The sequence below is a fragment of the Mustela nigripes genome, chromosome 6, assembly GCF_022355385.1.
Source record: "Mustela nigripes isolate SB6536 chromosome 6, MUSNIG.SB6536, whole genome shotgun sequence".
NCBI classification, from domain to species: domain Eukaryota; kingdom Metazoa; phylum Chordata; class Mammalia; order Carnivora; family Mustelidae; genus Mustela; species Mustela nigripes.
This window is the reverse complement of record NC_081562.1, coordinates 4,897,167-4,924,462: the sequence shown is the minus strand read 5'-3', so window position 1 is coordinate 4,924,462 and position 27,296 is coordinate 4,897,167. Positions and strand designations below refer to the sequence as shown.

Genomic DNA, 27,296 nt, shown 5'->3' with positions numbered 1-27,296 from the left:
GTGTCCATGGTAGGTGCCGGCCAGGTAGAAAGTTGTGGAAATGTGGCCCCTGGATTTATCTCCCAAAGGAGCACTGGAGTCACTGGCCGGTGTGATTTCAGCACGTAGGGGAGGGGTATGATGATGTCTTCTACGTTCTTACCGTTCTGGGTGTTGATGGCCAGGCTCCCCGACCGGCATCAGCGCCATGGCCTTGGGGCGGGTGGTTGGCGCTGAGTCTTAGACCCTGTTAGCCCAGGGGGTCCTAAGTGCCTCGAAGTTGGGAGCCTGGCTGAGCACTCAGGAGGCACGTGGTTAGCAGAGGCCTCTGGGTGGGTGCTGGCTGACGATGGGAGGGGACATGACCACATCCGGGTGGTGACCAGGGTGTCCACAGTGTTGTCTCAGGCCTGGTCCTGTCTCACCCTGCGGGGTTCCCTGAGGATGTGGCCCCTCGGCTCCCCTCCCGCACTTTTCCCAGGCTGACCAGGCAGCCACGCACTGCCCCGTGTCTCCGAAGCCAGGGGCCGTGGAGCGATCGGTTCAGAGAGAGCACAGAGGAGCAGCAGGCAGGTGCCGAGGACCGTGAAGTCCAAGGCTCTGAGCCGTGTAGATGCCCTGGCATCCAGCAGAAGGCATTTCCCCGAGCCTGGAGGAGAAGACAGAATTGCCTGGGGGAGAGCTGTTCCTTCACCCCCAAAACTTGCTGCTTCTCTCTTGCCTGCACATGAAAGCTTGGGCCGGGAGCCATCTGGATCTTCTTCGGGGCTCTGCAGCTCTCTTTGGGCAGCCGTCCTGCAGGGAAACCCCAGGTCTGTGGGCTGGACAGGCTCGGCTCCCTCATACCTCCTTTCCCATCGGACTGGCTGTCGCGGGCTTCGGGGCTCCACGGCGGGTGAGGGACACCGACTCCTATCAGAGTGTCTCCCTCTTGTCTTGTCTTACAATAACGGAGGGACACCGTTGTGGCTCAGCCTGCCCGTCTCCTCCTTCCCTCCGCCCTGGTCCCTTCCGGAGGTGACACCGGTCTCGTCATTTTGGAGCGGAGCCTTTCCTTCTTGTCTCTATGAATGTCACTGTGTACACCTAGAAATACACAGTTCGGGGTTTCTGATTGTGTTATTTGCATAAATATCACGCCGTCTTGTTTCGAAAGCTGCACAAGATGCGTTGCACTGACAGGTGTCGGCTCTCGAGGTGGGGGTCAGGAGCGCCGGCTGACCCCCTTTGGATTTGGCTTGTACTGAAATGCTCACACGTGTGTTTTAGCCTCGGAACTTATTCTGTCTCTAGAAATGGGCTGGGACCTCGTGCCCCAGCAGAGCCAAGCCCATAGATCTGGGTTCAGACTGTCATCCTCAGTGATGAATTGTCGCGTGTTAAACATGCATAAATACAGTGGGTTTGTTGCAATGGGCCAGCATCCTCATGTCAGGGCCAGATTCCATTCCAGATCTGCCCCTTGAAAGGTCAAGAGGCTCTTTTGTATGTTTCCCCTTGCAGGTTGCTGAAAGCTAATTTCCCTCTTGTCCCACATCTGGGGCAGGAAGGGCCACTGCTCTGCTTGGGGCTGTTGGCTCCTACAGCCCTTGACCCTGGGCCAGATGCTGCCGTCCATTGGCTAGAATCCCAAGAACCATGGACGTTGAACCTGGACATCGTAACCCCCTGGGGAAGACCCGGCCTCACGCTCCAAGGCTTTTGCTGCAAGCACAGTAGCTTGGGTGAGGACTCCTCCCTATCCTGAGTGGTGATTGCGGTTCACAATGAGCACTGGTGTCTGCGCAGGTCAGAAGGAGCAGGCCCCCGGCCCCCGGTGGTCCGGTGGGCCCTGTTCTAGCCGAGCTCTGCGGTCTTCGTGTGTGGTATGACGGGCCTCGTTTTCAGCGGAACCACTGTGCGAGGAGCTCCGTGGCTGATGGATTTCCTTATCCTGACAAACTCTGACTTCTGCAGAGAAACGACCCTTCTGAGCGCGGACGGAAGCCCTTGCTTTTGGACAAGGCCTGGGAAAGCCTCACGGTTGGGTCCTCCTAAGCACCGGGAAGTTTCTGTCCCCACAACTGCCCTAGCCCAGCCCGTGGGGACACATGCGTCGCTACCCTCCCTTCGTTCCCCTGGCAGCTGCGAGGAACCCTCGGTTCCCTTTGTGACCGTCCGGACCTGGGAGTGGGTGTGTCTTGACGGGACGGGTGAGCTTTCCTGCCCTCTTCTGGTCCCTCTTGTAGATGTGGTTCAGGTGACCCGCTGTTCTGATCCGGTTCCCACGGCGCTGCTGAAAATTCCCCTCATCTTTCCTTCTGCATGAAAACCAGGAAACGTCAAAAACTAGGGTGTCAAAAATTCCCTCTAGGTGGCAAAACATCACAGCTGTGTTGAAATGTCAGAAGTTGGAATAGTCCCCGCTCTAGCATCCGAGGCTGCTGCCGCCCCCCCCCCCCTGCCCCGGCAAGCCTTTCTTGGAGTCGGCCACGAAGCCCGGCGGCAGGTGAGACCCCCGTGGGCTCTCTGCACCCCATCTTTGCAGGTGGTGCCTCACGATACCCCTTCCCACCCTGGCGCCCCTCGTGGAGCGAGAGGCCGAGAAGCTTTGTGTGTTCAGACCCACGTGTCCTGACCTGTCCTGACCGTGACCTTGCTCTGGGAGCCAGGCGCCTTCAGGGCGTGTGTTCCCAGGAATGTCAAAAGGAAAAAAAAAAAAGGTGCCTAAAAGCCTGCTTTTTTTGGAAGGAGCCTAGGCGTAAGTAAGTAAATGAAACCCATACAAAGGAAAAGAGGAACAAAGAAATCAAACATGGAACCTTTGCATTTGGCCTGCGGTGTAAGTGGTGGGTTCTTTATGAGATGCATTCAAGTGTTGACGTTTATGTGCTTGTAATTCCAGGCGGGAGTGGGGGTGTTACTCCTTTTTTTTTTTTTTTTTTTTTTTTTTTTTAAGCCTTGCCCAGCCCTTGGGTGGGGTGGTGGAAAGGCAGCGGGCTTTGGAAACACGCCCGTCCACATCCATCTAGCAGATGCTCCAAGCTCACATTTATTGAGCCCTTACTGTATGCCAGCATCGATGGAGTCTTGTATCTGTCTTTGAGGGGTGCCCCCGTTTCACAGATGGGAGCTGAGGCACAGGGCAAAGAAGTAGCTTGCCCAGGCTCAGCTTGTCGGTGGTCCAGCCGGGATCTGAAACCAGTAGACCAGCTCCAGGGTTAGGAGCTGAGTTAGCACCAGCGTGGGTGGGCAGATGGTCCAGGAAAGAGAAGAAAGTGGGATGGCTGTGTGGTGTGAGCTAGGCAGAGAGGGGCCTGGCGTGGGAAGGGGGCACCCAGGAGGGCTTCCTGGAGGAGGTTGCCAATAAGCTGAGGCTTGGAGGTGTGTAGAGTCAGCTGGGCATAGGTGACTTGCATGAGGTGCAAGACCGTGTAGAAGTGGGTTCGGTGCTGACTTGGGGGCTGCATAGCAGGTGCCTTCACATGTGACAGTTGCCGGCCCAGCCAGGACCCGGTGCTCCCTCACTTGTTAGGAGATACGATGAATGCATGTCATGGAAGGTGCCTGGCACGTCATAGGTCCTCAGGAAGGATTAGTGGCCCTCTGTGCTTCTTGTGGACCGGTAGGAACATGGATTGTACATTTACTGTGACCTGAGCTTGCAAATGGGTGACCCTGGTTGGCCCACAGAATTGGAGTGATGTGCTTACATTATAAATTGGGAGATTCTACACTAAACCCACATTTGAACTTTTTTGAAATCTCTTAAGACCGGTGACTGCTGTCTGCGTGTCCCGGTCTGCCCCCTGCCCCCGACTGTGTGAGGGGTGGCCATCCCCAAAGGGCAAATTGTGTTGTCAAACACCCCCTGCCTCGTGGCTCTGTCTTCTGACCTGGGCTCCCTCCTTCCTCTCAACCTCCTGGCTCCCCCCCCCCCCAGCCCCGTGTGCCCCCCGTGTGGCCCGTGGCCACAGCACCCCTGGGAGGTAGACTTGCCATCCATTTCCTCGTGCCTGGCCATCAGGTTTTATGTTGACAAGGGCATCCCTCTCCAAACAGTGGCGCGCACTCAGGAAATTGGTGGGTCCTCAGCCTCCTGGCAGCGGGTCCAGTCCGTTTGAACGTCCACGCCCATGGAGCACACCAGACGCTGGCTCTTCCGGGCCAGGGGATCTTTCTCTGTGACTCAAGGCAGCCGGCATTTCACATCGTTGAAGTGTTGGGCTTTCTGGCAAATGGACCAGTACGTTAAAAACCAGAACATTCCAGGGATTAACGGAAAGCCACTAAACTGGCAAAGTGGGGTCCTTGGGGGAGAAGCCAGGGTTCAAAAGGAGCCTCTCCTTCCTCATGTCAGACTGACCCTTGGAAGACAGTAATCCGATTTAGACAGAAGGATCCGCAGGGATGGGGCCCGTGTTCTCTGGGGAACCCAGGCTGTGAGAAGGAGAGTCCCAAAGAACCCTCCATGGTTCAGCATCGGTGTGGCTGCACGGTGGGCTTCCAGAGTCCAGGCTGTCTGATCTGTCACTCGTATGTTTTGCAGAGTCCCAAAGTCCCTTCTCCAGATTCTTGCCATCTTTCAAGGCTTCATTCAAATGCTGCCTCCTCCAGGAAGCCTTCCCTGGTTCTTCCCAGAGTGCAACAGAGCCACGCCCTCCCCTTCTTCCCTCTTTCTTCTCTTTGTCCCTTTATGGGAGCCTGTTTTCCCATCTTGGTTTCTTCCCTTCACAGAAGGTGGGCAGATGCCTGCCAGGGTTTCTGAACCAGTTGCCGAGCACTCATGGTCTCACTTAATTCTTAGAATTCCCTATGAGGCAGCTACTGCTGTCACCCCCATGTTACAGATGGGGAAACTGAGGCTTGGCAAGGTGAAGGGACCCCTCTCGGCCACGTGCCCATGTGTGGTAAAGTTGGACTCACGCCCCCGGCTTTGTGGTCACCGACCTGGACTCATGACCGAGGGCCCTGTCCTTGCTTCTCTCGGAGCTTTGCACACAAGCCCCTTCGGAATGTGCAGTCTGTTGAGCCAGTGCCTGGGCGGTTCTGGGAGAGCGTTTCTCGTTTATTAAGGTCAGGAAATCTCGGGTCCTGTTTAGTGTTATCTTTGATGTGCAAGGGCAGAGTGGAAGTTTCTGTTTCCATGTGACCCCATTTCTGTGCTTTGAAAACGCTATTTCCTATCTCCCGTGTCTTTGAGATCAGGCAGCAGGGCCCCCGGGAGCATTCCCGCGTGTCCGCCCCTCCACCCTCCTCCCCGTCACTCCGGCCCACAGCCTGTGTCCTGGGCAGCAGACGACCCTTGTGGCATCTTTCTGAGCCGAGTTCGGGCTCGTTGTCGTGGCTCAACGGGTGTCGAGTTCACCCGCTGCCTTTCCCTCTTTCCCAGGCCGTGAACGTGACCACACTCCTGACCGCCTAGACCTGAAGGGACCCCCCTGGCCTGTCTGTCCTTCTGTGATGTCGGCCCAGGAAGTGGGGCTTAGGCCTTTGGGGTCTCCGCATACACCCCGCTCACCGGGCCAGGGATGTGCTCCCCGTGTGTCCGCGGCTTCCGTGCAAGGTCCCCTTTCCCGCTTTCTTTTTTCTGCCTTCAGAAAAGCTTTTTGCGGCCTAAGTTGCTGCTCATAATGCATCAGCTCGTGGACGTGATGGCTGAGATGCAGCCGCTGGCCTGGGAGCTGGCCGGGGCCCCCCTGTGGGCATCTGCAGAGTGTGGCCGGGGGAGCCCTGTGGGGCACGTCTTAAAACCCTGCTTGTGCCTCAGCACGCGGGAAGGTGCTGAACGTTCATGCGTATCTCACACAGAGTTAAGCTAAGGGTGTGGGGACAAGAAGATGGCTGTGCGTGTGGCCTGCTCCTGGGACCTGCTCCTGGGACACGCCCCGGGGGTGTGCATGTGCTGGGTGACCGCGGGGACAGCTTCCAGCTTGCAGGCTAGGATGCTGTTGGCAGAGGGTCTGCTTTTTCTTTTGTTTGTTGTTGTTGTTGTGGTAAAACATACATAACATAAATTGTATCATTTTAACCCCTCGTGGGCGGGTGTTTCCGTGGCATGAAGTCCACTCAGGGGGTGGCGTGACCGCCCCCTCGTCTCCTGAAGCTCTTTGTCATCCTGCGCTGAAACTCTGTCCACGTGAACATGAGCCCCCGCCTCCCCCCTCCCCACCCCCTGCCGTTTGACTGGATGTCTGAGGCTCTAGGACTCTGGGTCCCTCACTGTGTCCCACCTTGACCGTTCCACACGGCGTGCTGCCCGCGAGGTCACCCGCGTGGCAGCAGGTGTCCAGACGGCCTTCCCTTCTGCAGCGAGCCGCGTTCTGTCCTGCGGGCGGGTTGCATCTTACGCGGTCACGCACCCGTCAGGGGGCTCCCGGGGGTGATGCCACCTCTTGTGAGTCGTGCTGCTCGGGGACGTAGGGATACCAGAGTTCACTCGGTAGAAAGCCTCGTCTCGGGGCCTTCCCTGGTGCGACATGCGGGGCAGAGGGGCCGGCTGTCTGCAGATCCCCTGGGTTCCTGGCTCTGGCCTGGAGAGCTCACGTTCACCATTTCGTCCTCCTGGGGGCCCTGAGGGGTGACTTGGGCTTCCTTGGGGTTGCGCCGCTAGCAGAGTCGAGGGGAACTGTGCCGCTGCCTGCGTCAAAGCCATCAGGCCCGTCCCCTTGGTTACTCTTCCGATGCCCGGGATCAGCTGTGTGATCGGTTCACGGTGACTGCGGTACTGGAAGAGGAAAGAGGTTTTCACGGGAGAGAATGGTTCATGGTAGAGAAGGCCTGGGCACCCCGTGACCCGGGACCACCGATGGGGCAGCCAGTCCGTGGCGTGGGGTTGGGGACTGTGGCCCAGAGCTCTCAACCAGGACTGTCAAAAGCAGCAGGTGCCACAGCAAAGGGGAACAGGGTGAGGGTCCCGGTGGTGCCCCCTGACGGATGTGACTCGAGGCGTTTTCCTGCGGGGCGATGGTCCTTCCTGCTCCTGGCATCTGTGCTGTGCCTCTGAGCCCTGTGATTGTCGAGTGCTGCCCTCACCCAACACACTCGCACACACACACACACACACAGGCTGGTGCTGTCCACACCACAGGTCACGGCCTCCGGGTCAAGGTTTGTGAGATTCTGTTGCAGGCTCTGGTGTCCCAGACTGGCCATGACCTGCTCTTGGGCATCTGCTCCTTTGAACCTGACCGTCAACAATAGCAGCACTTTAAATTCGGGGCTTGCCTGTGTCCGTGTTAGGTACAGCGTCCGCCCCCAGGTCCCCTGGCTGAGGCCACAGCTCTCCAGGGAGCGCGGTGGGGGCTGCCGTTTCAGGCCCTGTCGCTGGGATTCCAGCTTTGTCCATGTCAGCAGCCTTGGGCGGACCTGGAAGCATCCAGAAGCTTCTGTGTGTTAGCCCTGAATTCCAAAGGGCCGTGTAAACCGACCGGCCGGGCTTGGCGGGCACCGGGAGATGCTTGGCGCCGGAGGGAGGAACTGCAGAACGTGGTCTGGGTTCGGAGCCTTCGTGCGCGGACTCTTTCTGGGCGACGGGCCATTTGGGAACGCTTGTTAAATGCTTACAGAGCAGGAGTCGATCGTGGGGGTTTCTGCTGCCGCCCCGCGAGGCCCCGCTGCTCCGTTGACACTGACCCTTCTTTTCCTTTCTCCACAGTGAGCGACCTGCAGGAAGAGGGCCGGCGTGCCGTCGACGCGCCCATGTCCCCCGCCTCGGCGGACGTCCACCCCGAAGACACGCTGTTAGGTACCGTGCGCTCCGCCAGGCTCCTGCCGTGACGCCGCTGAGCTCCCGCGGCTGGTGAGGCCGAGGAGGAGCTGCAGGGCGACGGCCTGGTGACCACACATCGCGCCAGGCGGCCTCCGAGAGTCAGGGCTCTTAGCTCAAGGTCTTGTTTAGAAAAGTAGGTGGGAAGGAAAACCCCGGCTTCCTTTGTAAGTTTCTGCCTGTCTGATTTCCCACGTCCGTTGTGTTAGTCGTTCCGTCGGATGAGTCCGACAGATCCGGGGTTCAGCCCCGTTGAAACTATGGTCTGTTACAAGCACGGTTCCCGAGGTGGGGGCGGGCCAGCCTTGGGCAGGAGGCTGGGGGGCTGGGGGGGCGTGGCCTGTCTTTTCTTGTGGGAGGGACTGGGTGGGGCAGGGTAGGCCGGTGTGGACTGGCTGGTTGGGTTAATCTCCGAGGGCTCTGGGAGCTCTGCTGGGCAGGGGGTAGGGGAGGGGGGAATTAGGGCAGGGGCCTGTGGTCTGGGAGCCTGAGAGCCCCTGGAACACATGGCTGCTGGGGGTGGGCTCTGGGTTGGTTGGCCTGCACATCAAGGGCAGTGACAGTGGAATTGTTGGCTGTCTTGGGAACTGGCCAACCCTGGGAGGGACAGTGTCTCCAGGTCCCCAGGCCCCGAGGTGTCAAAGAATTAAAAAATATAGGAAATAAGAAATGTAGTTAATACATCCTAATCTTGGCACAAGCCAAAGCTGTCCCGAGGCCGTGGGCTTGCTGGGTGGGGCCCGGCTCCTTGGGATCACATCACAGCCAGCGCTGATGAGGTGACAGCACGGACACATTTCCTTAAAGCGTGTTTTGGGATCTGGTCGGTCTGAAAGGCGGTTGTGGAACATTCTGCTTATTTCCAAACCTTGGTTCAAAGGGAAGCCCCGGTTGGTCCCCGCTTTGTGGTTTCCGTGACCAGGCCAGGCCAGCAAGAGCTTGTGGAGAAATGCAGACGCAGGTTCAGCTTTGGCAGACCTGAAGCCAAGTGCTGGGCGAGCTCCCTGAGATTCTGCTGGGGTCTGCTGTGGCTACAGTCTCTTCTTGGAAGAGGATGACTCTTCACTGTTACTGCTGCTGAGTCTGGCTGAAATGCATGCTCCTGGTGACCCTCTCTCCGGGGAAACTGGGGACTCGCTTGTGGGTCTGGGAATTAGCCAGACACAGACCAGGAGGCTTCACCTCGGCCCTCTGGATATCCAGCACTGGGTAATTCTTTACTGTTGGAAGCTGTCCTGTGTCTTGTGGGGTTTGAGCATCCCCGACTTCTGCCCACGAGATGCCACCAGCTGGGACAACCAAAAATGTCTCCAGACGTGGCTACATGTCACCTGAGGTAGGGGAAGGACGCAGTGGCTCCTGTGGAGAACCCTGGTTTAGACTAACAGGAGGCCTAAAAGGGCTGATCCTAGACACATGGCAGGCTCTCATTTTGTTGATGATGCCTTGAACTTGCCTTTCCCTGGGCCCTAACCCTCCCGTTTTACCATCTTTATAAACAACTGCTCTCGGGCAGAGGGAGCTGGTGTTGTTCAGTCTGTTCCATAAGGTTCTGCTTATCCCTGGAGTCTGTGTGACCTTGAGAAGGACTGACCTGGTCAGCGCCTGGAACTGAGATCTGAAAGGTGCAGGGGACGTGGAGTGGAGGAAAAGGGTATCAGACAGGGAGCAACATGTGCCAAGGCCCTGTGGCAGGCAGTGGTGAGGTTTGCCGAGGAGCAAGGGAAGGCTGGAAGGGCCAGAGAGTGGAGAGTGCCCGGGACAGCTGGGGACGCGAGGCTGCGGGGGGGAGGGGGTGCTGGAGGCCACGTGGAAGGTGCTGGCCTTGGTCCCAGGAGCACTGGGAGGCTGCTGAGGGCCTTAGCAGGGACATCACAAGGGCCCCCATATGGGGTTACCCTCTCAAGCGTCAGATCTGCATGACTCCAAAAAGTTCTCCACTTTGTCAGGTTTTAAAATTTGCTGTTGTGAAGCCGGTCTTCTCAAAGCCATTCTGTTTCCGAGCTCCGTGAGAGGCTGCCTGGGCCCCAGGAGCCTGGTCCTCGCCACCCGTGTGTCCTGCGGGCCCATCCCATGCTCGGGTCCGAGGCCTCCCTCTCCCCATCCCCTGCGTGCTGTGCGCGGTGCCTCGCACACCCTCCCCTATGCAGGCACCAGCCAGTTTTCCGGATGGTGTCGGACCAGTGGTGGGGGGGGCTGTCCCACACTCTTCCTCTCTACCACGCCAGCCCCGCTGGAGCAGCTCTCTGGGCCCCACTCCACTGTCCGTGGATCGAGGCCTGAACCTGGAGGGAAAACGGGTAATAAATAAACAGAACAGGGATGGACACATTTTGCTGTGAACCGTCACGCAATCCCTCCTTTTTTGCTGTTTTTTTTCTGATTTTCTGGTGCGTGCTACTTTACGTCGCGGGGAGCTGTCTCGGTGCGCGTATTTACTAACAGCGGCCGCGGGAGCTTGGACCGTGGACCGGTGCAGCCCCTGTGCGCGCCGTCCTTGCGGTGCGGTCCCACCGAGAGAAGCCTGGCTTCTCTGCGCTCTGTCCCCCTCCCCCGCGTCGGGCGGGGGGGAGTCGGCCGTGCCCCCGGCCCCGCCGCGCCGGCCTGTGCTAACCGGCCTCTCTTCCCCGGCAGAGGAGAACGAAGAGCGGATGATGATCGACCCCACCTCCAAGGAGGACCCCAAGTTCAAGGAGCTGGTCAAGGTAAGAGGTGCCTCGGTCAGCGCCTTCCTGCTGGGCTGTGACGAGGCGTCAGGGAAGCCGCGACGGGAGGGCTCGGGGGCCCCCGTGGTAATTCGGTGGGACAACAGCAGCTTCTGTCTCCTGAGCCTGGTTTCTGAGCCCCGGCTCCGCGGTGAGGCTTGACTGGTGGCGTCCGTGCGTGTCTGAGTGCCGATGGCGGTTCTCATGGTTCCGATCTAAACCACGGTCGGGCTTCAGAGTTCATCCCCGCGATGGAGGAGCGAAGGCTCGGGTGTGACTGCATCCTCGCCCAGTGGGACCCAGCTCCGCGCCGGAGCTGCCCGCGGTGGGAAAGCGGTCACTTCTGCAGCCCAAGGCGGACGCAGGAGACCCCCGGGCTCTGTGACGCTGTCTGTCACAGTCCGTGCCACTGACACTGGCCAGTAGAAGTGCTTTTCAGAATGTTTCTCCACCTGAGCCGGTGCTGCTGGACGTGAGGTGGTGTAGAACCGTGTTCTCACGGGGGCTGACGGCTGGAACAGGAAAGCCTTTGCCAAATTGTCTCCTGGTAAAAACTGACCTCGTAAAGGCCCGTGTTAGGGCCCAGCCAAAAATGCTGGGGCTCCCTGGCTTTGCTCAGTCCGCCAGTCACATTCTAATGTCTTCCCGAAACATCCTCACAGACCCAGCCAGAGGGAACGTTGACTCCAGCGTCCAGGCCTTCCGTGGCCCAGTCGGGCGGACAGTTGGGATTGACGGCCACACACGCCTTTCGGCTTTCTCCTTCTTCAGTGTTGGAGCAAAGCTGGAGGCATCACTTCCCTGAAACACCCCAGGGGAGCTGGTGCCGTCCTCATGTTCACATGAGGACAGAGGGGAGAGCCCTCCTCCCGCCAGGTTATACCTGTTAGAGGCGTGTGCGGGCTGAATGGGTCTGGTCATCTAGGACCTTGTTCGTTCAGCCAGGGTCGAACACTGGGCGCCGGGCTGGGCCCTGGGCGTGCTGAGATGAGCGGGTCGTCTTCTTCCTGTGTGGGGTCTGCTTCGTGCTCCTGTCGGATTCACCTGACCCGACTGGGCTCTGTTGTGCCGCCGTGATGACTTCTTTTTTTTTTTTTTTTTAAGATTTTATTTTATTTATTTGACAGAGAGGCAGGCAGAGAGAGGGGAGGAAGCAGGCTCCCCACTGAGCAGAGCGCGCGATGTGGGGCTCGATACCAGGACCCTAAGATCATGACCTGAGCCAAAGGCAGAAGCTTAATCCACTGCGCCACCCAGGCGCCCCTACCGCTGTGACTTCTAAGCCCACAGGGTGTTTTGGGCGCTGTGGGGTAAGGGCTGGTCAGCTGCTTGTCCTTCAGCAGCCTGCGCAGAGGGGACCGCAGCATCTCTGCACCCGGGGCCTGCCCCGGGGGACCTGTGTGGGCTGTGGCTCCCCAGCTCTTCTGGATTCTGGATTTGGCTGAAGGGCCATGCTGCAAGGGATGGGGTGTGCCGATTAGGGGGGCTGCAGCATGGGCAGGCCTGTACCGCATCAGACACAGTCAGCTGGAGGACCAGAAGGCACTGGAGACGGGGAGCCTCTCCCTTGCTTCCCTGCTGGGTGGCTGGGAGGGCCACGGCACCACCCGCGGGACGCTGCATGGCTGAGCACAGATGGGTTTTCTTCCCAAGCTGTGGTCGGCCCAGGGTGGCCTGCCTCCCCTCCCTTCCCGCTCACTCTTGTTAGCTTGGGCTTGTCCCCCACCCCAGCAAGGGAGCAGGGGTGGTGGGCTGAGTCATGGCCCCCCAGGGTGTCCACGTGACTCTTAATACCTCCTGTGGCAGAAGGGACTCTGGGGACATAATGTAGGAGTCTTGGTTTGAGAGATGACCCTGGGCCACTCCTCTTTGGGAGGCTGTCCCGCCAGCCTACAGTCCCTGTGCCAGGAGATGGACAGTTTCTGGAAGGTTCTGCCTGCTTCCAGACTGCAGGCAGCATCTCGAGGTAGGTTGGCGGCCTATTTTTCACTTTATCACACCTTTTCCAAGTGAGTGTGAACACGTCAAGCACGACGGTGGTGGCAGGTTGGCCGGCTGGGGATTGTTAGTCGCTGTGCTGGTGGGATGGAGGGTGTGCGGGAGGTACTAGTTCTCACCGACTAGAGTGGGTGGGCGTTGGCTCCTAGGATGCCGGGGCTGGGCTTGGGCTGCCCCTGGTTCCCTCGTGTTTGCCTTGTGCGTGGGTTACTGGCTAGGGGGCCCCGGGCGTGCCCCTGAATCAGCGTCTGCTGCCGACAGCACCAGCTTCTCCTTGCGGGGGGCATAGCCACTCCCCAGGTCACAGTGACCTGTGCCCTGGGGTGGGGGAGCCCAGCCCGCATCACTTCCTGCCTCCCCTTTCGGCTCATCGTGCAGCCTGTGCCCACCCAGGTGTGAGGTGCCAGAGGCCGGCCCCCAAGCCCTACCCTCACTTCTGACACGAGTTACAAGTTTGGGTCCCCAAATCGGCCTGTGGGTTTGACACCAGACAGACTCGCAAAAGGCACTGAATGCTGCGGCACTCACTGTTAGGGTTTATCCCAGTGAAAGGACACAGGTGAAAATCAGCTGGGGGAGGGGGAACCCAGGGCGGGCCCAGGAGGGCACTCAATGTGGCATTTCCAAATGTCTTCTGGTGGCATCGTGGACGGCGTCACTTACCGACAGTGATATGACAGCGTTCCTGAGCATCGCTGGCCAGGGAAGGTCCCCGAGCCTCATGTCTGGAGTGTTTTGCTGGGCTGCCACCTGGTAGGCATGACTGACTGCCCTGGGGACCAGCCTGTCTCCTGCCCTCCCCTGTGACGAGCAGAGCGTGACCCAGAGCCCCAGCCTAAGTCAGGTTAGTCCTTTTTGGCCAGCTCCAGGCTGTCATGCAACCGCTCCAGCAGGACGCTCCGGGGGCCCTGAGGCACAGGCCAGCCTGCACTCCGGGCAAGGTTAGGGTCTGCACCTGGCCCGTGCTCTTGTGGCCGCCAGCATGGAGCATGCTGTTCCACCTGTCCCTCTTCTCCTGATGTCCCCTCTGGAGACATCCCACCTCGGTGCCCTGACTGGTTTTCTCTCCCTGACTTCCCAGGCCTGGGTGTTAGATTTCGCTCCCAGCTGACTCCGCAGGGTCCCGCACCCAGGTCCCAGCAGCAGGAAGAGGAGTGAGTGCGTCAGAATGGCTGGGGGACAGAGCAGGTCTTTTTGGCTCACCCCAGACCTGCGGAGTTGGAATCTTGGGAAAGGGGCTCTGGGAGCCGGGGCAAGGTTTGGGGCCCTTGTGAATTCGGTGCTGACACAGGGGATCCCAGGACCCCCCCCCCCCCCGCCTTGAGAAAGGGGACTGTGAATGGCCAGTCTTGGTGGTTCCAGCAAAACACCTCCATGCACGTGACCTGCATGGTTCTGACTGCTTTTCAGACCCGCTCTCTGCACCGTGGACTCTGCTTGTCCACGCTGCTGCTGGTTCTTTGCAGGGATTCTGCTCCCAAAGGGTGTTTTCAGTGGGAGCGTGGGCCACACACCGGCTGAGCTGGTCACGGGTGAGATCAGTTAACACTGGCCACGTCCCAGTCTTGGCACGCGAGGGGGCCATCTCTGAAGCAGCGCGGTCAGTGCCCTTGTTTTCTTGCTCTGTTCCCGGTCATCTGCTCTTTCCCCCTCTTGTCTCAGCCCCCCGTCCTGTCTCCCTCTGTAGACTTCGCCCCGTGACCCCACTGCCGCAGGACTGTCACCGTTTACAATATTGCCAGCTGCCCTCTGCTTCCCAGGAAAAAAGCACCTTGGCTCAGGCCACACCAGGCATTATGAATGAGACCGTTCATTCAGAAATTCTCTCCAAGGATCTGTTGTGCCTCCCGTGGCGTTAAGGGGTGAAGGGGTGAGGTGTGCTTAGAGTCTGGCTTCCTTGATTCAAATCCGGGCCCTGACGGAAGTGGGAAAAGCACGAGCGCCATGGCAGGTGCGGAGCTCGGAGCTTGAGTGTGGCTGGGGTACCGTGGGCAGAGGGGCAGGGGCAGGTCTGATGTGGGGACTGGGCCGTGGGTGTGAGCGTCCTGCAGGTTCTAGAGCCTAGAAGACCTTCTGCAGCACCCTCCCCACTGGTGTTGTGGGCCATGGGCCTTTTCTCTAGCATCCTCCAGAAGCTTCCTGGACCACCCAAGTCAGAGCAGCTCGTGCAGCTCCGGGTGGGTTGCAGTGTATGGATGAGAAAGTTGATGGTTTTAATGATCCTCAAAAGACGGCGTGGCAGGCCTCCTGTCTTCCAGAACCAAAGCCAGAGGAGGAAGGCCGGCGCGCTCAGAAGCACGCTGGGCCCAGGTGAGCGGACCATGTCGTTAACCCGGGTGCACCGTCCTCCCTGTGAGCAGATTTCACATCTCATTTCCCAGTTTATTGGACGAGACTCTTCCTGGCTGTGCAGTTGATTTCTTCCTTCCTGTGTCCCCGTGAAGGGAATCAGTTGCAGAAAAAATGATGCCCTGGGCGGAGGGCGGTGTGTTGGAGCCGAGCCGCGTGGAGATGCCCCGGCGCAGCGTCCCCGCGTTGGCACCCGGCTGGGGCCGGTCCCCCTCCTGCTGCGCCCCGGCTCGCGTCCGTGGAGGAAGCAGCCGGCGAGCCTGTTTGGAAGTGATGAAAACGTAACTGTCATAGCTTTGGGGGAGACAGGCCGCAGATCCTGATTATCCTTCGGGGGAATGAGAGGACAAGTAATTTTTTTATTCTGCTTAAGGCAAGCCTGTGAAAAACACGAGCCGAGGGCATCGTCAATGTAGGTCCTAGACGTTTGCCGGCAGGATTTGGGCTTTGCAAATGAGTACGTCCAGGAAATAATGATTGGTACTATCTTGAAAAAGCCTTGCGAGAAACGGGATTAAGACGGGCGAGCGGGGGAGGAGGATGGCGGTGCTTCGGGGTGTCTAGTGACGAGATTGCCTCTCCCCCAGGGGTGGCAGTGGAATTGGGTGCCCTGTCCCTTTTGCTTCCCAGAGCTGACTCCTGTGGCCTGTTGTGGGGAATGGGATCTGCATCCCTTTGAGTCCTGTTCTGGGGTCGATCAGGTCAGCGACCGGATGGGTTTTTTTTAAGATTCCTTGTCTTCGTAGCAGAAGCGGTGTCTCTTGTGTATTTGCCAGCGGGACTGAGCTCCGGGCGAGGCAGCCTCTGGCGCCGGGTGTCTGTGTGCCCAAGAGACCAGCCCGGGTCTGTGAGCAATGTTGTAGGTGGCTTGAACACCTTCTGTGCGTCTGTGTGTCCCAAGCATAGCCACTGGAGATATGTCACTGAGCAAAATGGAGGCCGACAGGCCAGCTGAGGAGACAGATTTGGGGAATGAATGTTTGGCCCGAAGGCCAGGAGTGCTTTGAAGGAGCCCCAAACAAGAAGCAGGGTGGCTTTCTCTCCCTCTGTTCTAGGCGCCATGGTCAGGGAGGTGGCATTTGAACAGAGAGCTGCTGTTGATACGTAGGGCAAGAATATCACTGCGAAGGCAAGAGCAAGTGCAAAGGTCCTGTGGTATGCATGTACCCAGCGTGTATAAGGATGAGTGAGGAGGGCAGTGTGGCAGGAGGACAGTGGTCAGAGATCAGATCAGAGAGGTGGCTGGGTGTTGACTCCCCACAGGGTGGGGACCAGCTCTTTCTAGTAGCCGAGGTAGGACGAGATGGGCCTGGCTCCTCAGTCCTCCTATGTGTATATTCCCTTCCCGCACATGCGCTCCCCAGCAAGCCGCTGTGATGCCTCAACGGCTCCACGTGGGGCAGAGACGAGGTCATGTTTGTATCTCCCACGCTGAGGGCCATGTCTGGCCTGTACTGGGTGCTGCTGGTTATGCGGAGTGATCAGAAAGGAGTTTTGGACATGCCGAGAGCTCCAGGGACGGTTGCACTAACACCTGTGTAGATCATGGTACCCGTCTAGAGCTGGGCCGCCTCACGAGTCCTCAGACGGCCCTGCAGGAGCAGGTGGGAACACCTACCTTCCAGAGATGAATCAAATAACCGCTTTACTGAGCTGGTATCCGCAGGGGGACTGTCTCCTCCCCGAGTCATGCAACTGTTGCCTCAATCAATTTAAGAAGGTTTTCATCACTCCTGAAAGAAACCCCACCCCCATCAACAGTTGGTCTCTATTCCTTCCCACTCCCTGTGCCGGCAGCTGCTCCATCTCCGTGGAATTATCCTGTCTCCCTAGACTTGCCGATTCTGAATGATTCCTATAAGGAGAACCATACGGTATGTGGACTTTGGTGACTGGCTAATTTCACGTTTGTAAGTTTCATCCATGTTGTAACAGATGTCAGACCTTTATTCCTTTTTATGGCTGAGTAATATTCCCCTGCGTGGCTTGACCACACTGTGTTTACCTCTTCATCTGTTGATGGACTTTGGGTTGCTTCTGCCTTTTGGCTGTTTTGAGCAGTGGATATTTTGAACATCCGGGTACGAGATTTTGCGTGGACACGTGTTTTCGGTATTCTCTTTTGGCGCATGCCTGGGAGTGGGATGGTTGGGTCAGGTGATGATTCTGTGTTTAACCGTCAGAGAAACTACCACTGTTCTGCCAAGGGCACCATTTTCCATGCTGTCAGCAACGTGGGAAACATTCCAGTTCCTCCACATCCTTGCCAACACTTTCTGTTGTTGTGTTTTTAATAGAGCTCCCCTCGTTGGTAGGAAATGGTATCTCACCAGGGCTTTGATTTGCATTTGTCTAATGGTTAGTGATGTTGACCATCATTTCGTGTGTTGGGCATGCGTGTGCTTCTTTGGAGAAAAGTCTCTCCAGATCTTCTGTGCATTTTAAAATTGGCTGTCTTTTTATTTTTGAGTTGTAAGAGTACTTTACTCATTGTAGATACAGACCCTTTCTCAGAGGATTTTGCAAGATTCTTTCCCATTCTGTGGGCTATCTTTTTACTTTCTTGCACGTATCTTTTTTTTTTTTTTAAAGATTTTATTCATCTATTTGAGAGAGAGGGAGTGCATAAGCCGGTGGGGAAGGGAGGAGAAGAAGGAGAGGGAGAAGCAGACTCCTTGCTGAGCAGGGAGCCCGATGAGGGGCTCGACCCCAGGACTCTGGGATCGGACCTGAGCCGAAGGCAGATGCTTAGCTGAGTCGTGCACGCACTCCTTTGCTGGTATCTTTTGAAGGACAAAAGCTTTTAGTTTTAATTTGATTTAGCAGTTTTTTCTTTTGTATTTGTGCTTTAGGTGTCATAGCTAAGAAATCTTCCTTAATCCAAGCTCATGAAGGTTTACTCTGCTCTCTAAGACTTCTATAGTGTTCATTTTTAGACTGAGGTCTTTGACCCATTTCGAGTTGGTTTTGATTTTTGTGTGTGGTGTATTATTTTGCATGTGGATACCCAGTTGTCCCAGCACCGATGAATTAGCATCGTTATGGCTCTCGGTAGACTATAGCGGGAGGACTGTCGGTGGCCTCTCCATTGGATTCTCTTGGTCTCTGTGTCTGTCCTTACGCCAGTGCCACGCAGCTTTATTACCACAGCTTTTTGGTTTGGTTTGAAATCAGGAAGTGTGAGTTCTCCAACTTTTTTCGTCTTCTTTGAGGTTGTTTTGGCTATTTGGGAGCCCTTGGATTTCCATATGCGTTTTCGGATCTGCTTGTCAATTTCTGCAAAGACGCCATCTGGATAGTGATTTTTTAAAAAGGGTATTTATTATTACTTTTTCCAGCTACCAGCGCAGCAGAGACTGCTGAAAACCCAGAAGACAAAAATCAAACAGAAGGCAGTGGTAATTTTCCTTGATTTGTGTCCCTTCAGGCTTTGTCTTCTGTGTATATAGCTTTTGCTACACAAAAATTGGAGTCATTCCAGAGTTAGTAAATGTCTAGGGGCCCTTTTGGATTAGTACCTTGGCAGAAACATCTGGAACTGGAATTGCTGGGTCATGCAGCACACACAGGGGTAGGCATTGTTTGGCCTTTTTAACGAAGATTTCGAGGACCAGAGATGTTAAATGGCTCCAGGTCCCATGGCTAGAACTCGGGGTGGGTGGTTCTGGGCCTCAAGCGTGGGTCTAGGGTCCCTGCCTGCACATGCAGCACACTGGGTTTTGTAGGCGGTGGTAGTGGTGCTTGCTTATGAGGCTGATGCTTGAGCGGAGCGAATGCCTTTTGTTTTAGTGTTCTATTGATGCGTAACTAAGTATCAGCTCATCTGCTTAAAGCAACAGCTGTTGATTAGGGCATAGTTGAGCAGGTTAGAGGTGTGGCTGGGTTCTCTGCTCTGGGTGACACCGGGCTGAATTCTTTTCTGGAGGCTCTGGGGAGGAGTCAGCTCTCTGCCCCTACAGTCCTCTCCTCTCAGGTGGGCCCTGCTGCCTTTGGAGCCAGCGCAGAGGCTCTCCCCTGTGCTCCCCCTCTCTCTGCCTGTGGTCTCTGATCTCTAGATGCAGATTCAGAGGGCTCATGTGCTAGGTCAGGCCCACCTGGATGCCCTTTCTTTCTTGAGGTCAGCTGGACCCTATAATCGCCACACCATGGGGTGCGGACTATCGTCTTCACAGTCCCAGGGTTGATAGGGACCTGTACACAGCAGGCTGGGATCTTAGGGGGATCTTTGAAAATTCTGCCTACAAAATCGTTTTAAAGGTGGTAACCAAAAAGTATAGACAACATAAGAAACATTAGTAGTCACTTACCTGGCATTTATGACCCTTTATGGCTCGGGGCTTTGCTGGGTGCTGTGGGGAGGCTAAGGTAGCAGGTGCCGTCCCTGGCACTCATTTTTATCTCTTAAGTGTAAACGACACGCTTTGCAAAAAATCCACATCAGTAAATCTCATCAGGTGGCCAGAACAGGCCCCGGGATGGTGTGTGTGTGTGTGGGGGGGTGCGTAGACACAGGGGTCTCAGCTCTGTGGCTGGGGGAGTGGGCTCAGGGTCCGGGCAGTGGGTCAGCCTTAGAGGGCCACAGTGGGGGTCATTCCAGGTCTCTTGGTCTCAGGGGCGAAGGAAGCATCCCCCCCTCTGTCCGGAGAAAGCGTGGTCTGTGAAATTGTGCCCTGGACCGGCAGTTTCAGCGCAGGGAAGAGGCGGTTCTCTGAGACTCCAGCCCCGAGGGAGGCCGTGCGGCTCTGGCTTGGCTCCTGGGGGGCACCCGGCCCTCCTGCCCTGCCTGCCGTGGGTTCGCCTTCCGAATGCACCCCCTCCCCTGAGACGTCGGGGCAGAGCTCTGCGCCTCCGTGGCCTCGATTTGCCGCCGCTCCGCTCGTGCTCCCCGTTCTTCTCTGCCCAACTCCCAGCTGGAGTGTCGGCTCCCGGAGGTCGGGGACACCTTTGCCCCCCACCGCAGGACAGGAGGCAGGTGCTCGGTAACAGCTGGTGAGTGGAACACTGTCACTTGGTGCCTGTGATTGCTGTGAACTTGCTGATAAAAGGACCACGGTAGAGCCCTGGGGGAATACGGGATCCTGCCGGGAGCAGGTTTGCTGGTGGCCATGTGGAGACAAAGGGACGGGGCAGGTCTTCCTGGGACAGCTGGCAGCCGTGGTACCGGGGTCCTGGGAGGGTGGGTGATGGGGCCCGGATGGCTTAGAGGGTCTCTGCCTACCTCTGTGGATGCCGGGGTCAGAGGGGGCAGACGTCGCCCCAGCCCCAGATGCTCCCAGCTGCTTCTAGAACTTTCTCTCCCTCCTTGGACTGTCTCCCTCTATTTGCTCTCCCCTTCATTGGCCGCCGGCCCATGGCACGGGTCTTCCTCTTGACCTCACACCATTCCCGAGACCTCGACAGGCTGGCGATGTCCCACGCACCGCCCAGCCGCTCCCTGTCTCTCTCCCGCTCCCAGTCCTGCACCCTGCTTCGCCTGCCCATTCCCAGGCTCGCCTCTGACCCTCGCTCCTGCCCTGCTCACGCCCTCCACTGTGTCTGGGTGTATCTCTGCTCAGATCACCTCCTCCAGGAAGTCCCCTGGCCTCCTGGTCCCCGATGGCCACTGTACCCCCCCATCTCCAAACGCTGCCTTATTTTTTTAATAGACTTTATTTTCTAAACAAGTTATAAATTTATAGAAAAGTAGTGAGAGAGAGTACAGGGAGCTCCCGTAAATCCACACCTGATTTCCCCTCTTAGTAACGTCCTCTGGTAGCGTGGCACATTGTTCAGTATTACTACGTTGCTGTATTTAGTTAATACAACACATTAACCAAAGTCCACATTTTATTCAGATTTCCTTCGTTCTTTTTCCCACTGTCCTTTTTCCGGTCCAGGACCCCATCCGGGATCCCGTATGACAGTTCATCATCGTGTCTCCTCAGCGCCTCTGGGCTCCGGCAGCTTCTTAGACTTTCCGTGTGTATGATGACCTTGTCCATTTTGACGAGTGCTGACCTGGAACTTTGGAGAATGTCCCTCTCTGGGAATTTGTCTGGTGTTTTCCTCTGGATTAGAGTGGGGTCATGGGTTCAGGAGGAACCCCAGAGAGGTACGGTGCCCTTCTCATCCCATCGTATCAGGTCAGGGCACCTGCCGTCAACATGGCCGGTCACTCTTGGCGTTTGACCTTCACTGCCTAGCTGGGTGTCTGCATCAGCCTTCTCCACTCTACGCTGCCTTCTTTTCTCTCTAACGTGGATCGGTCTGCAAGTGTGTGTATTTGTGTCTCTCTTCATGTCGGATTCGAATGTCAGAACAGAGGCCCTGTTTGTCTTGTTTATACCCAGAATGTTGCACGTAGTGGATGCTCAGTAGGTTGGTTAGTCAACTTGGTGGCTGCTTCTGGCAGGCAGTAAGCCCTGAGTGGTGGGGATGGAACCACTGGTGCTATAGCTCCCACCTGCAGAGAGCTTTGGGTCCAGTGGGGGAGATCATGACATAAATGTGAACAGGGTCAGGGAAACGATGCTTGGCTGTGCTGAGGGGGTGATGGGGCTCGTGGCCTGGATGGGACAGGGTGGTCAGAGATTGATAGGGACTTTTGAGACCTGAGAGATGAGTGTGAGCTGGCCAGGGAGTGGGGGAGGGAGATGTGTTCAGGCTGGAAGGAATGGCACGTGCAAAGGTCCTGAGGCAGAGAGGAACCTGGGGTTTTTGAGAATACCAGCAAGGAGGCCAGATGTTCAGTTGGAAGTGCCTTGGTTCAGGGAGGTGGTTTAGTCAAGGTCGGTGAAGAGGAGAGGGTGAAAAGTGGGCCCAGGTTTGAGGTGGGCAGAAGTGGGGTGAGGGGTAAAGTCCAGGCGCTGGTGGATGGTGTTCTGTTTCTTTCCTAGAAAAGGGGCAGGTTTGGAGGGAGGTGAATTCTTTCAGAGATGCTTTTAGGGATGCCTGAACAGCAGGATCATGGAGGTGAGGCTGCATGGTTAGGGGTTTCTGATTGGGGACTGTGTTGGAAGTTGCGGGAAGGCATGAGCTGGCCTTGGAAGAGAGTGGAGAGCAAGAGGAAGAGTTGTGCGGGGCGAAGCCTCAGAGACATGGCCGCAGAGGTCACGGAAGACTCCCCAGGGGAACTGGAAGGGAGGGCGGAGGGGAGGAAAGAAGCTGGACAAGCATGGCGTCCGTGGAGGAAGGTGCTGGAAGGCGGGAGGGGGGTGAGCTCTGGCTTCCAGACCCCCGGCCAGGCTCCCAACCCAGGCAGCTGGCCCTGGGGAGGGAGCAGGAGGGAGCGGGCGGGGGACGGTGTGGGAGAACTGTCGCTGGCTTGTTTGCTGACCTTTCGGATGGCTTTGTCGAAACCAGAAGGCCGCAGAGCTGCTCACCTCTTTCTTCCTTCCTCCAGACCTGCGTTTCTCTTCCCTTCCATTCTTCATGGGATTGTGTGTCTGATTTAACATTTTTGAGTTAGTGGGAAAACAGAAGATGCTTCACAGAAATTTACTTTGTGGCCTGTTTTGCAGGCTACATCTGTTTCAGAGGGTGACAGAGAACTCCATATTCTAGACTTGTGCCCTTTTGTTCGTCTTCGAGAGGGGCCATAACGTCCCAGTTCCAAAAGGTCATTGAGACCAATTAGGTAGTTTTATTAGTTTTGCCAGCACAAGGAAGATCCTGTTCTGTTTTTGATTGAGTCTGTTCAGGCATCCGTTTGCTTTAGTGGCTGAAGTGGGATTGGCCGAATGGAATCCTGTTTCTCCATAGATCTCTTCACAGCGGAAGCTGTCATCTCTTATGATACGTTGGTCGTTGGTCGCCAGGAGGAGAGTGGAAACTTTGTTGAAAAAAGTCCCCAGCGGGAGGCTGGCCTAGAGAAGCGAGCGTGTGTTCACATGGAAACCGGGACGCCCACGTTCTGGGCAGCAGGACTCCCCAACGCCACGAAAAGTGGCGCCAGTGCAGAAGCCCTCAGCTAGGACGAGTGGACCCACGAGACGTGACAGATCCGTGTGCCGGGGTGTCATTCTGCCACGGGAGGGAATAAGTTCTGACCCGGGTTTCGGAGCGTGTGAGCTCTGAAAACATTGTGCCTAGCGAGAGCAGCCAGACGCAGAATCTCCCGTATTACATAAAATACCATTGATACGAAATTTATAGGGAATCCCATTGGCATGAAAGTGCATTTATACGAAAGGTCAGAATAGATGGATGCACAGACGGAGAGCAAGAGTGGAGTGGTTGGCAGGAGGGCTCGGAGGGCCTGCTACGGGCCGTGGGTTTCTTTTGGGGGTGATGACGTTGTTCTCAGTTGATTGTGGTGATGGGCGCACGAGTCCATGAAGACTACAAACCCCCGAATTGCACACTTTCAAAGGGTGGATGGTGTAGGATGTGAATTCTATCTCAGGAAAGCTGTTAAAAGGAAGAGGGGCTCAGAGCTGTCAATCACGGGCCGTCTGGAACAGCCTTCTCTCCAGGGCTTTAGGCTCAGGGTGACGGGAGCTGCTCTGGTGCAGATCCTGTGGGAGCGGAGGGATGGACGGATGTCGAATGGGCCACCTGTCGTGCCTCGGGCCGCGAGGGTCAGTGCTGCTGTCACGCATGTTACGCCTTCCTCCAAGCCGCCGGGCACAGGAATCCTCATTTCCTTTTCCTGAGAGCATCCCCGTGCACCCGAGCTCCCACCAGGAGGATGCCCAGGGTCACGGCGGTGGCAGCCCTCCACCCGTCCCCTCATGAAATCCCACGCAAAGTCCAGCCGCCGAGGCCGTGTCTTTCCCTTCCTGTCTGCTCGGCTGCTGTGCCGGGGTGCGTCTCGGTGCCCAGCAGGGCTCAGTTCCCGGGTCTGCTCTGGCGGTGCCCTGGTCTGCCTGGCATGGCAAGTGAGGCCATGACGCTCCTTGTCCGCAGGTTCTCATTGATTGGATCAATGACGTCCTGGTGGAGGAGAGAATCATCGTGAAGCAGCTGGAGGAGGACTTTTACGACGGGCAGGTGCTACAGAAGCTCTTGGGTGAGTCTCGGGCATCCCCAGCAAGGGGGCATGGGCTGCTCGTCCTCAGGGCAGCCTTGGAGCCGCAGCTCTGAGCCCATGCTCCAGGTGGCGGCTCCTCGTTGCAGCAGGCCACGCCCAGGTTCCAGAACGTTCCCGTGGGGCCAGGGAGAAGGGACGAGAATGGTGCCGCTTCCTCTGCAGGCCAGCCCTCCTGCAGGGGGGTGGGGTGGGGAGGGAATGGCCTGATGCAATTTGCCCTGAAAGACATGCAATTGGTGATGGCCCATATGTCATTCCCTTACTCTGCCCATCCTCTGAAAGTACATCGGGAGGGAAAAAGTTGTGCTTGTGTTGGTCGTTCGTCCGCTGGACGAAGATTCAGCTTGTGGTAGGTTTGGGTCTGGGCTTTGGAGATGCAGTGGTAACAATAGGGAGGGGGGTCTCCTCGCCCACCTGTGCCCCTGATTTCAGCAGAGGGAGTAAGGAGAAATGTTACAGGACACAGACAGGTGCTTTAAGAGAGTGGCACACGCTAGGAAGGAAGCCAGAGGGTCATGGGCTGGAGAGGGTCTGGTGGTGGGGGCGGCCCTCTGGGGAGGGGACATCTGTCTCAGAAAGAACATTCTGGGCCAAGACTCTGAGGTGAGGAAGAGTGTAGTGTTTAAAGACCCGTGGGAAGAGCCTGCAGGAGGTGGGGGAGAGGGGTCATGGGGGCTGGACAGGGCTGGGAAATGGGACGAGGCAGGTCGCATCCAGCTCTGGTCGACCAAGGCTTTTATTGCACGTGATTGGAAGCCGCTAGGGCTTTTGAGCAGGGCCGTGACATGATCCGAGCTAAGCGTTTTACAAAGTCATCTGGGCTTCTGGGTACAGAAGGGAGGGCTCGGGGGCAGAAGCTGAGATCACGCGGGAGATCAGGGAGCCTGGGTATCAGATGACGTGGCTCAGATTGGGTGGGTGCAGTCCCTGGGGGAGAGATCTTAGAGGTTGGAGCTGACGTCGAGGCTGACGTGACAGCTGGGTTTGTCCCTGAGCAGCTGGGGAACCAGAAGCCCCTTGGGAGGAGGGTGGGTTGGGGGTTGAGGAGGTGGGTATTGCAGGAACCGGGGCCTGTTCTAGCTCAGTCAGCGGCCAGGTGAGGGTGGAGAGCTCAGCAGCCCAGAGCTGATGCTTCACACCGTGGAACCTGGAAGCCTCTCCCAGAGAGGACGGCCCAGATTTGTGAGTTGGCCGAATGCCACACGGCCAAGAATTTCTCAGGGTTTGGCTGAGCCAAGGATCCCCATCTCGGAATGACTCTCCGAGGTACAAGCCCAAATCTGAAACAGTATTGGGGTTGGTAATCACTATCGTCTGTTTATTATTAAAAATGGCAGATTGAATTGTTACATTGTATACCTGAAACTGATCTAACACTGTACGTGGATTATGTGCGGATTTAAAAAAAGAAGCATCAGTCAGAGTTCTGGTGTTTTAGATCGTTTTGTTGGTATAGTCATTCCCGGGGTCATCCTCAGCCCTGTCGGGGGCTACGGTGCCCTCAGGGTCATCACAGTGGACACACACGGTGACCCACCCCTTCAGTAGAGACGGGAGGGGAGTGCACGCATCTTTGGATCCGGAGGCAAGGATTCTTCCGATGGGGGAGCTGCCCGGGTTACCGGATGTCCTCCTTGTCTGAGGTGAGGACCGAGCTCCCCTTCGGCCCTTGGACTCAAAGCGTTGGCAGTGGGTGATGCTGCTGTCAGGAAACGGGCCCTCTAGCAGGTGCCTGGCTTCCTGGCAGAGAGAGGTTCTTCCTAGCAGTTTCAGAAGCAAACTTCAGAGTAATAGCACTCAGATTTTTTTCCTTCTGAGGCTTTTGCATGCCCCTGTGGCTCCGTTAACCCAATTGCTTGAAAAAATCATGTCCTGAGCCTGAGTTCTAGTGGGGGAGTGGGGGGTAGGGGGGGTCCTCGATACTGTCACCAATCATAGGACGGGCTCTGAATTTGCCTGTCTACGATGCTGGTGCCCACCAGGCAACAAGTGACAGGGGGGTCTTTAGAGCAGGTATCAGGTAAGGAGTCTTGCCCCTTGAGGCATGTCCTTTTGGTCCTCTCCTCTTCTGGCAGATTCCACACGCGCTGTGAAGCTGCGTGATTTTCCATCGTCCCGCGTTGGCTGTGTTACCCACAGAGTGTCACGGGAGCGGCCCTTGCTCGGCAGCCTCTGTCGGAGCAGCTGCCTTCTGTCCCTTGTCAGTATCTTACCTGAGTACTTGATCAGGCGATTCTAAAATCACTCCTATGTCAAGGGGGTTGGCACACTGGTCTGCGGGAGGAAGAGACCCGTGGAGGAGAATATTCGGGTCTGAACAGAAAATCGGCACGTGCTGCCTGCTCGTCGATGGCTTACTGCTGGCTTACTGACGAGTTGCCGCAGTGACCGTGTGAGCACGTGGTCCACGAGCCCAGGGCTAGCAGGAATCGCACCCGGGTGGACTAGACATTGGGCTCGTCACTGTCTCCAAAGGTAGAAGCCGATGCCAAAAAGGAGACTGTGGCGAGGGCCAAGGCCAAAGCTGACTTCTGTGCACCCGGGGAGAGGAGAGGTCTGCGGCCGGGGCCCTGCCTGGTCAGGAAGGGGTCAGAAAGAGGAGGAGCCCGTGAAGGAGTCTGAGGGTCCAGCCGTGAGGGAGGAGGCCCCCGGGGAGTGCTCCCTCGGGAGGGGTAGAGGAAGGATGTTTCAAGGAGCCGGGAGTGAGAACAGAGGGCGGAGTGTGAGTCCCCAGCACGACCCCGGATGGGTCCCTCTTCTTCAGCGCAGACTCTGGAAACAGCTGCCGACTCTGCCCCGTGGCAGGCTTCAGGCCATTTGCGGGCAGAGGGTGGGTGCTGCTGCCAGTGTCCCCGGGGGGCTCCCGGGCCCACTGGGGTCCTGCTTCTAACTCACGGAGCTCCCTTCTCCTTGCAAAAGGCAGGCCTCCCTGTGCAAGGCATATTCACGGCCCCGCATTCAGCCGCAGCACCTTTGCCAACCACATCTGAGGACCACCCCCACCCCCGGCGTCTTCTGTCCCTCTCCGTGCTCCGAAGGCAGGTGCTGCCGCAGCAAAGCCTGTCACTAGGCGGTGATGCAGGCGACACGGGCAGCCCGTCTGATCCAGCAGGACTGGCCTTGGGCAGCACCCGCGAACCACTAGCCTCCTCAGTTCCTGTCCTGGGCTGGATTGTGTCCCCCCCACCCCGCCCTGAAGTCCCCCTGCCCAGAAGTCCTCTAAGTTGAAATCGTAATCCCTAGAACCCCGCAGTATGACTGTAGTTGGAGACAGGGTCTTTCTAAAGGTTGTTAGGTTGAAATGAGGTCATTGGAAGGTGGCCTCTAAACCCATAGGGCTGCGGTCCTTTTAAGAAGAGGAAAGCAAGCACAGATGTACGTGAGGACCTGGGGAAAGAGGCCTCGGGGGAGACTGGCTGTGCTAACCCCCAGTCTCCAGTCTCTAACCCCCAGTCTCCAGTCTCTAACCCCCAGTCTCCAGTCTCTAACCTCCAGTCTCCAGTCTCTA

General features: G+C 57.1%; 1 protein-coding gene across 4 annotated transcripts in view; it reads left to right on the top strand.

Annotated features, from left to right (window-relative positions):
- PARVB (parvin beta) overlaps positions 1-27,296 on the top strand; it is a 93,068-nt gene that overhangs the window by 36,057 nt on the left and 29,715 nt on the right. For all 4 annotated transcript variants that reach the window (XM_059401828.1, XM_059401830.1, XM_059401831.1 and 1 more), the window contains exons 2-4: positions 7,616-7,705; positions 10,361-10,431; positions 23,665-23,767. In XM_059401828.1, coding sequence (XP_059257811.1) covers positions 7,616-7,705; positions 10,361-10,431; positions 23,665-23,767 — 264 coding nt within the window. The remainder of the gene's footprint in view (positions 1-7,615; positions 7,706-10,360; positions 10,432-23,664; positions 23,768-27,296) is intronic.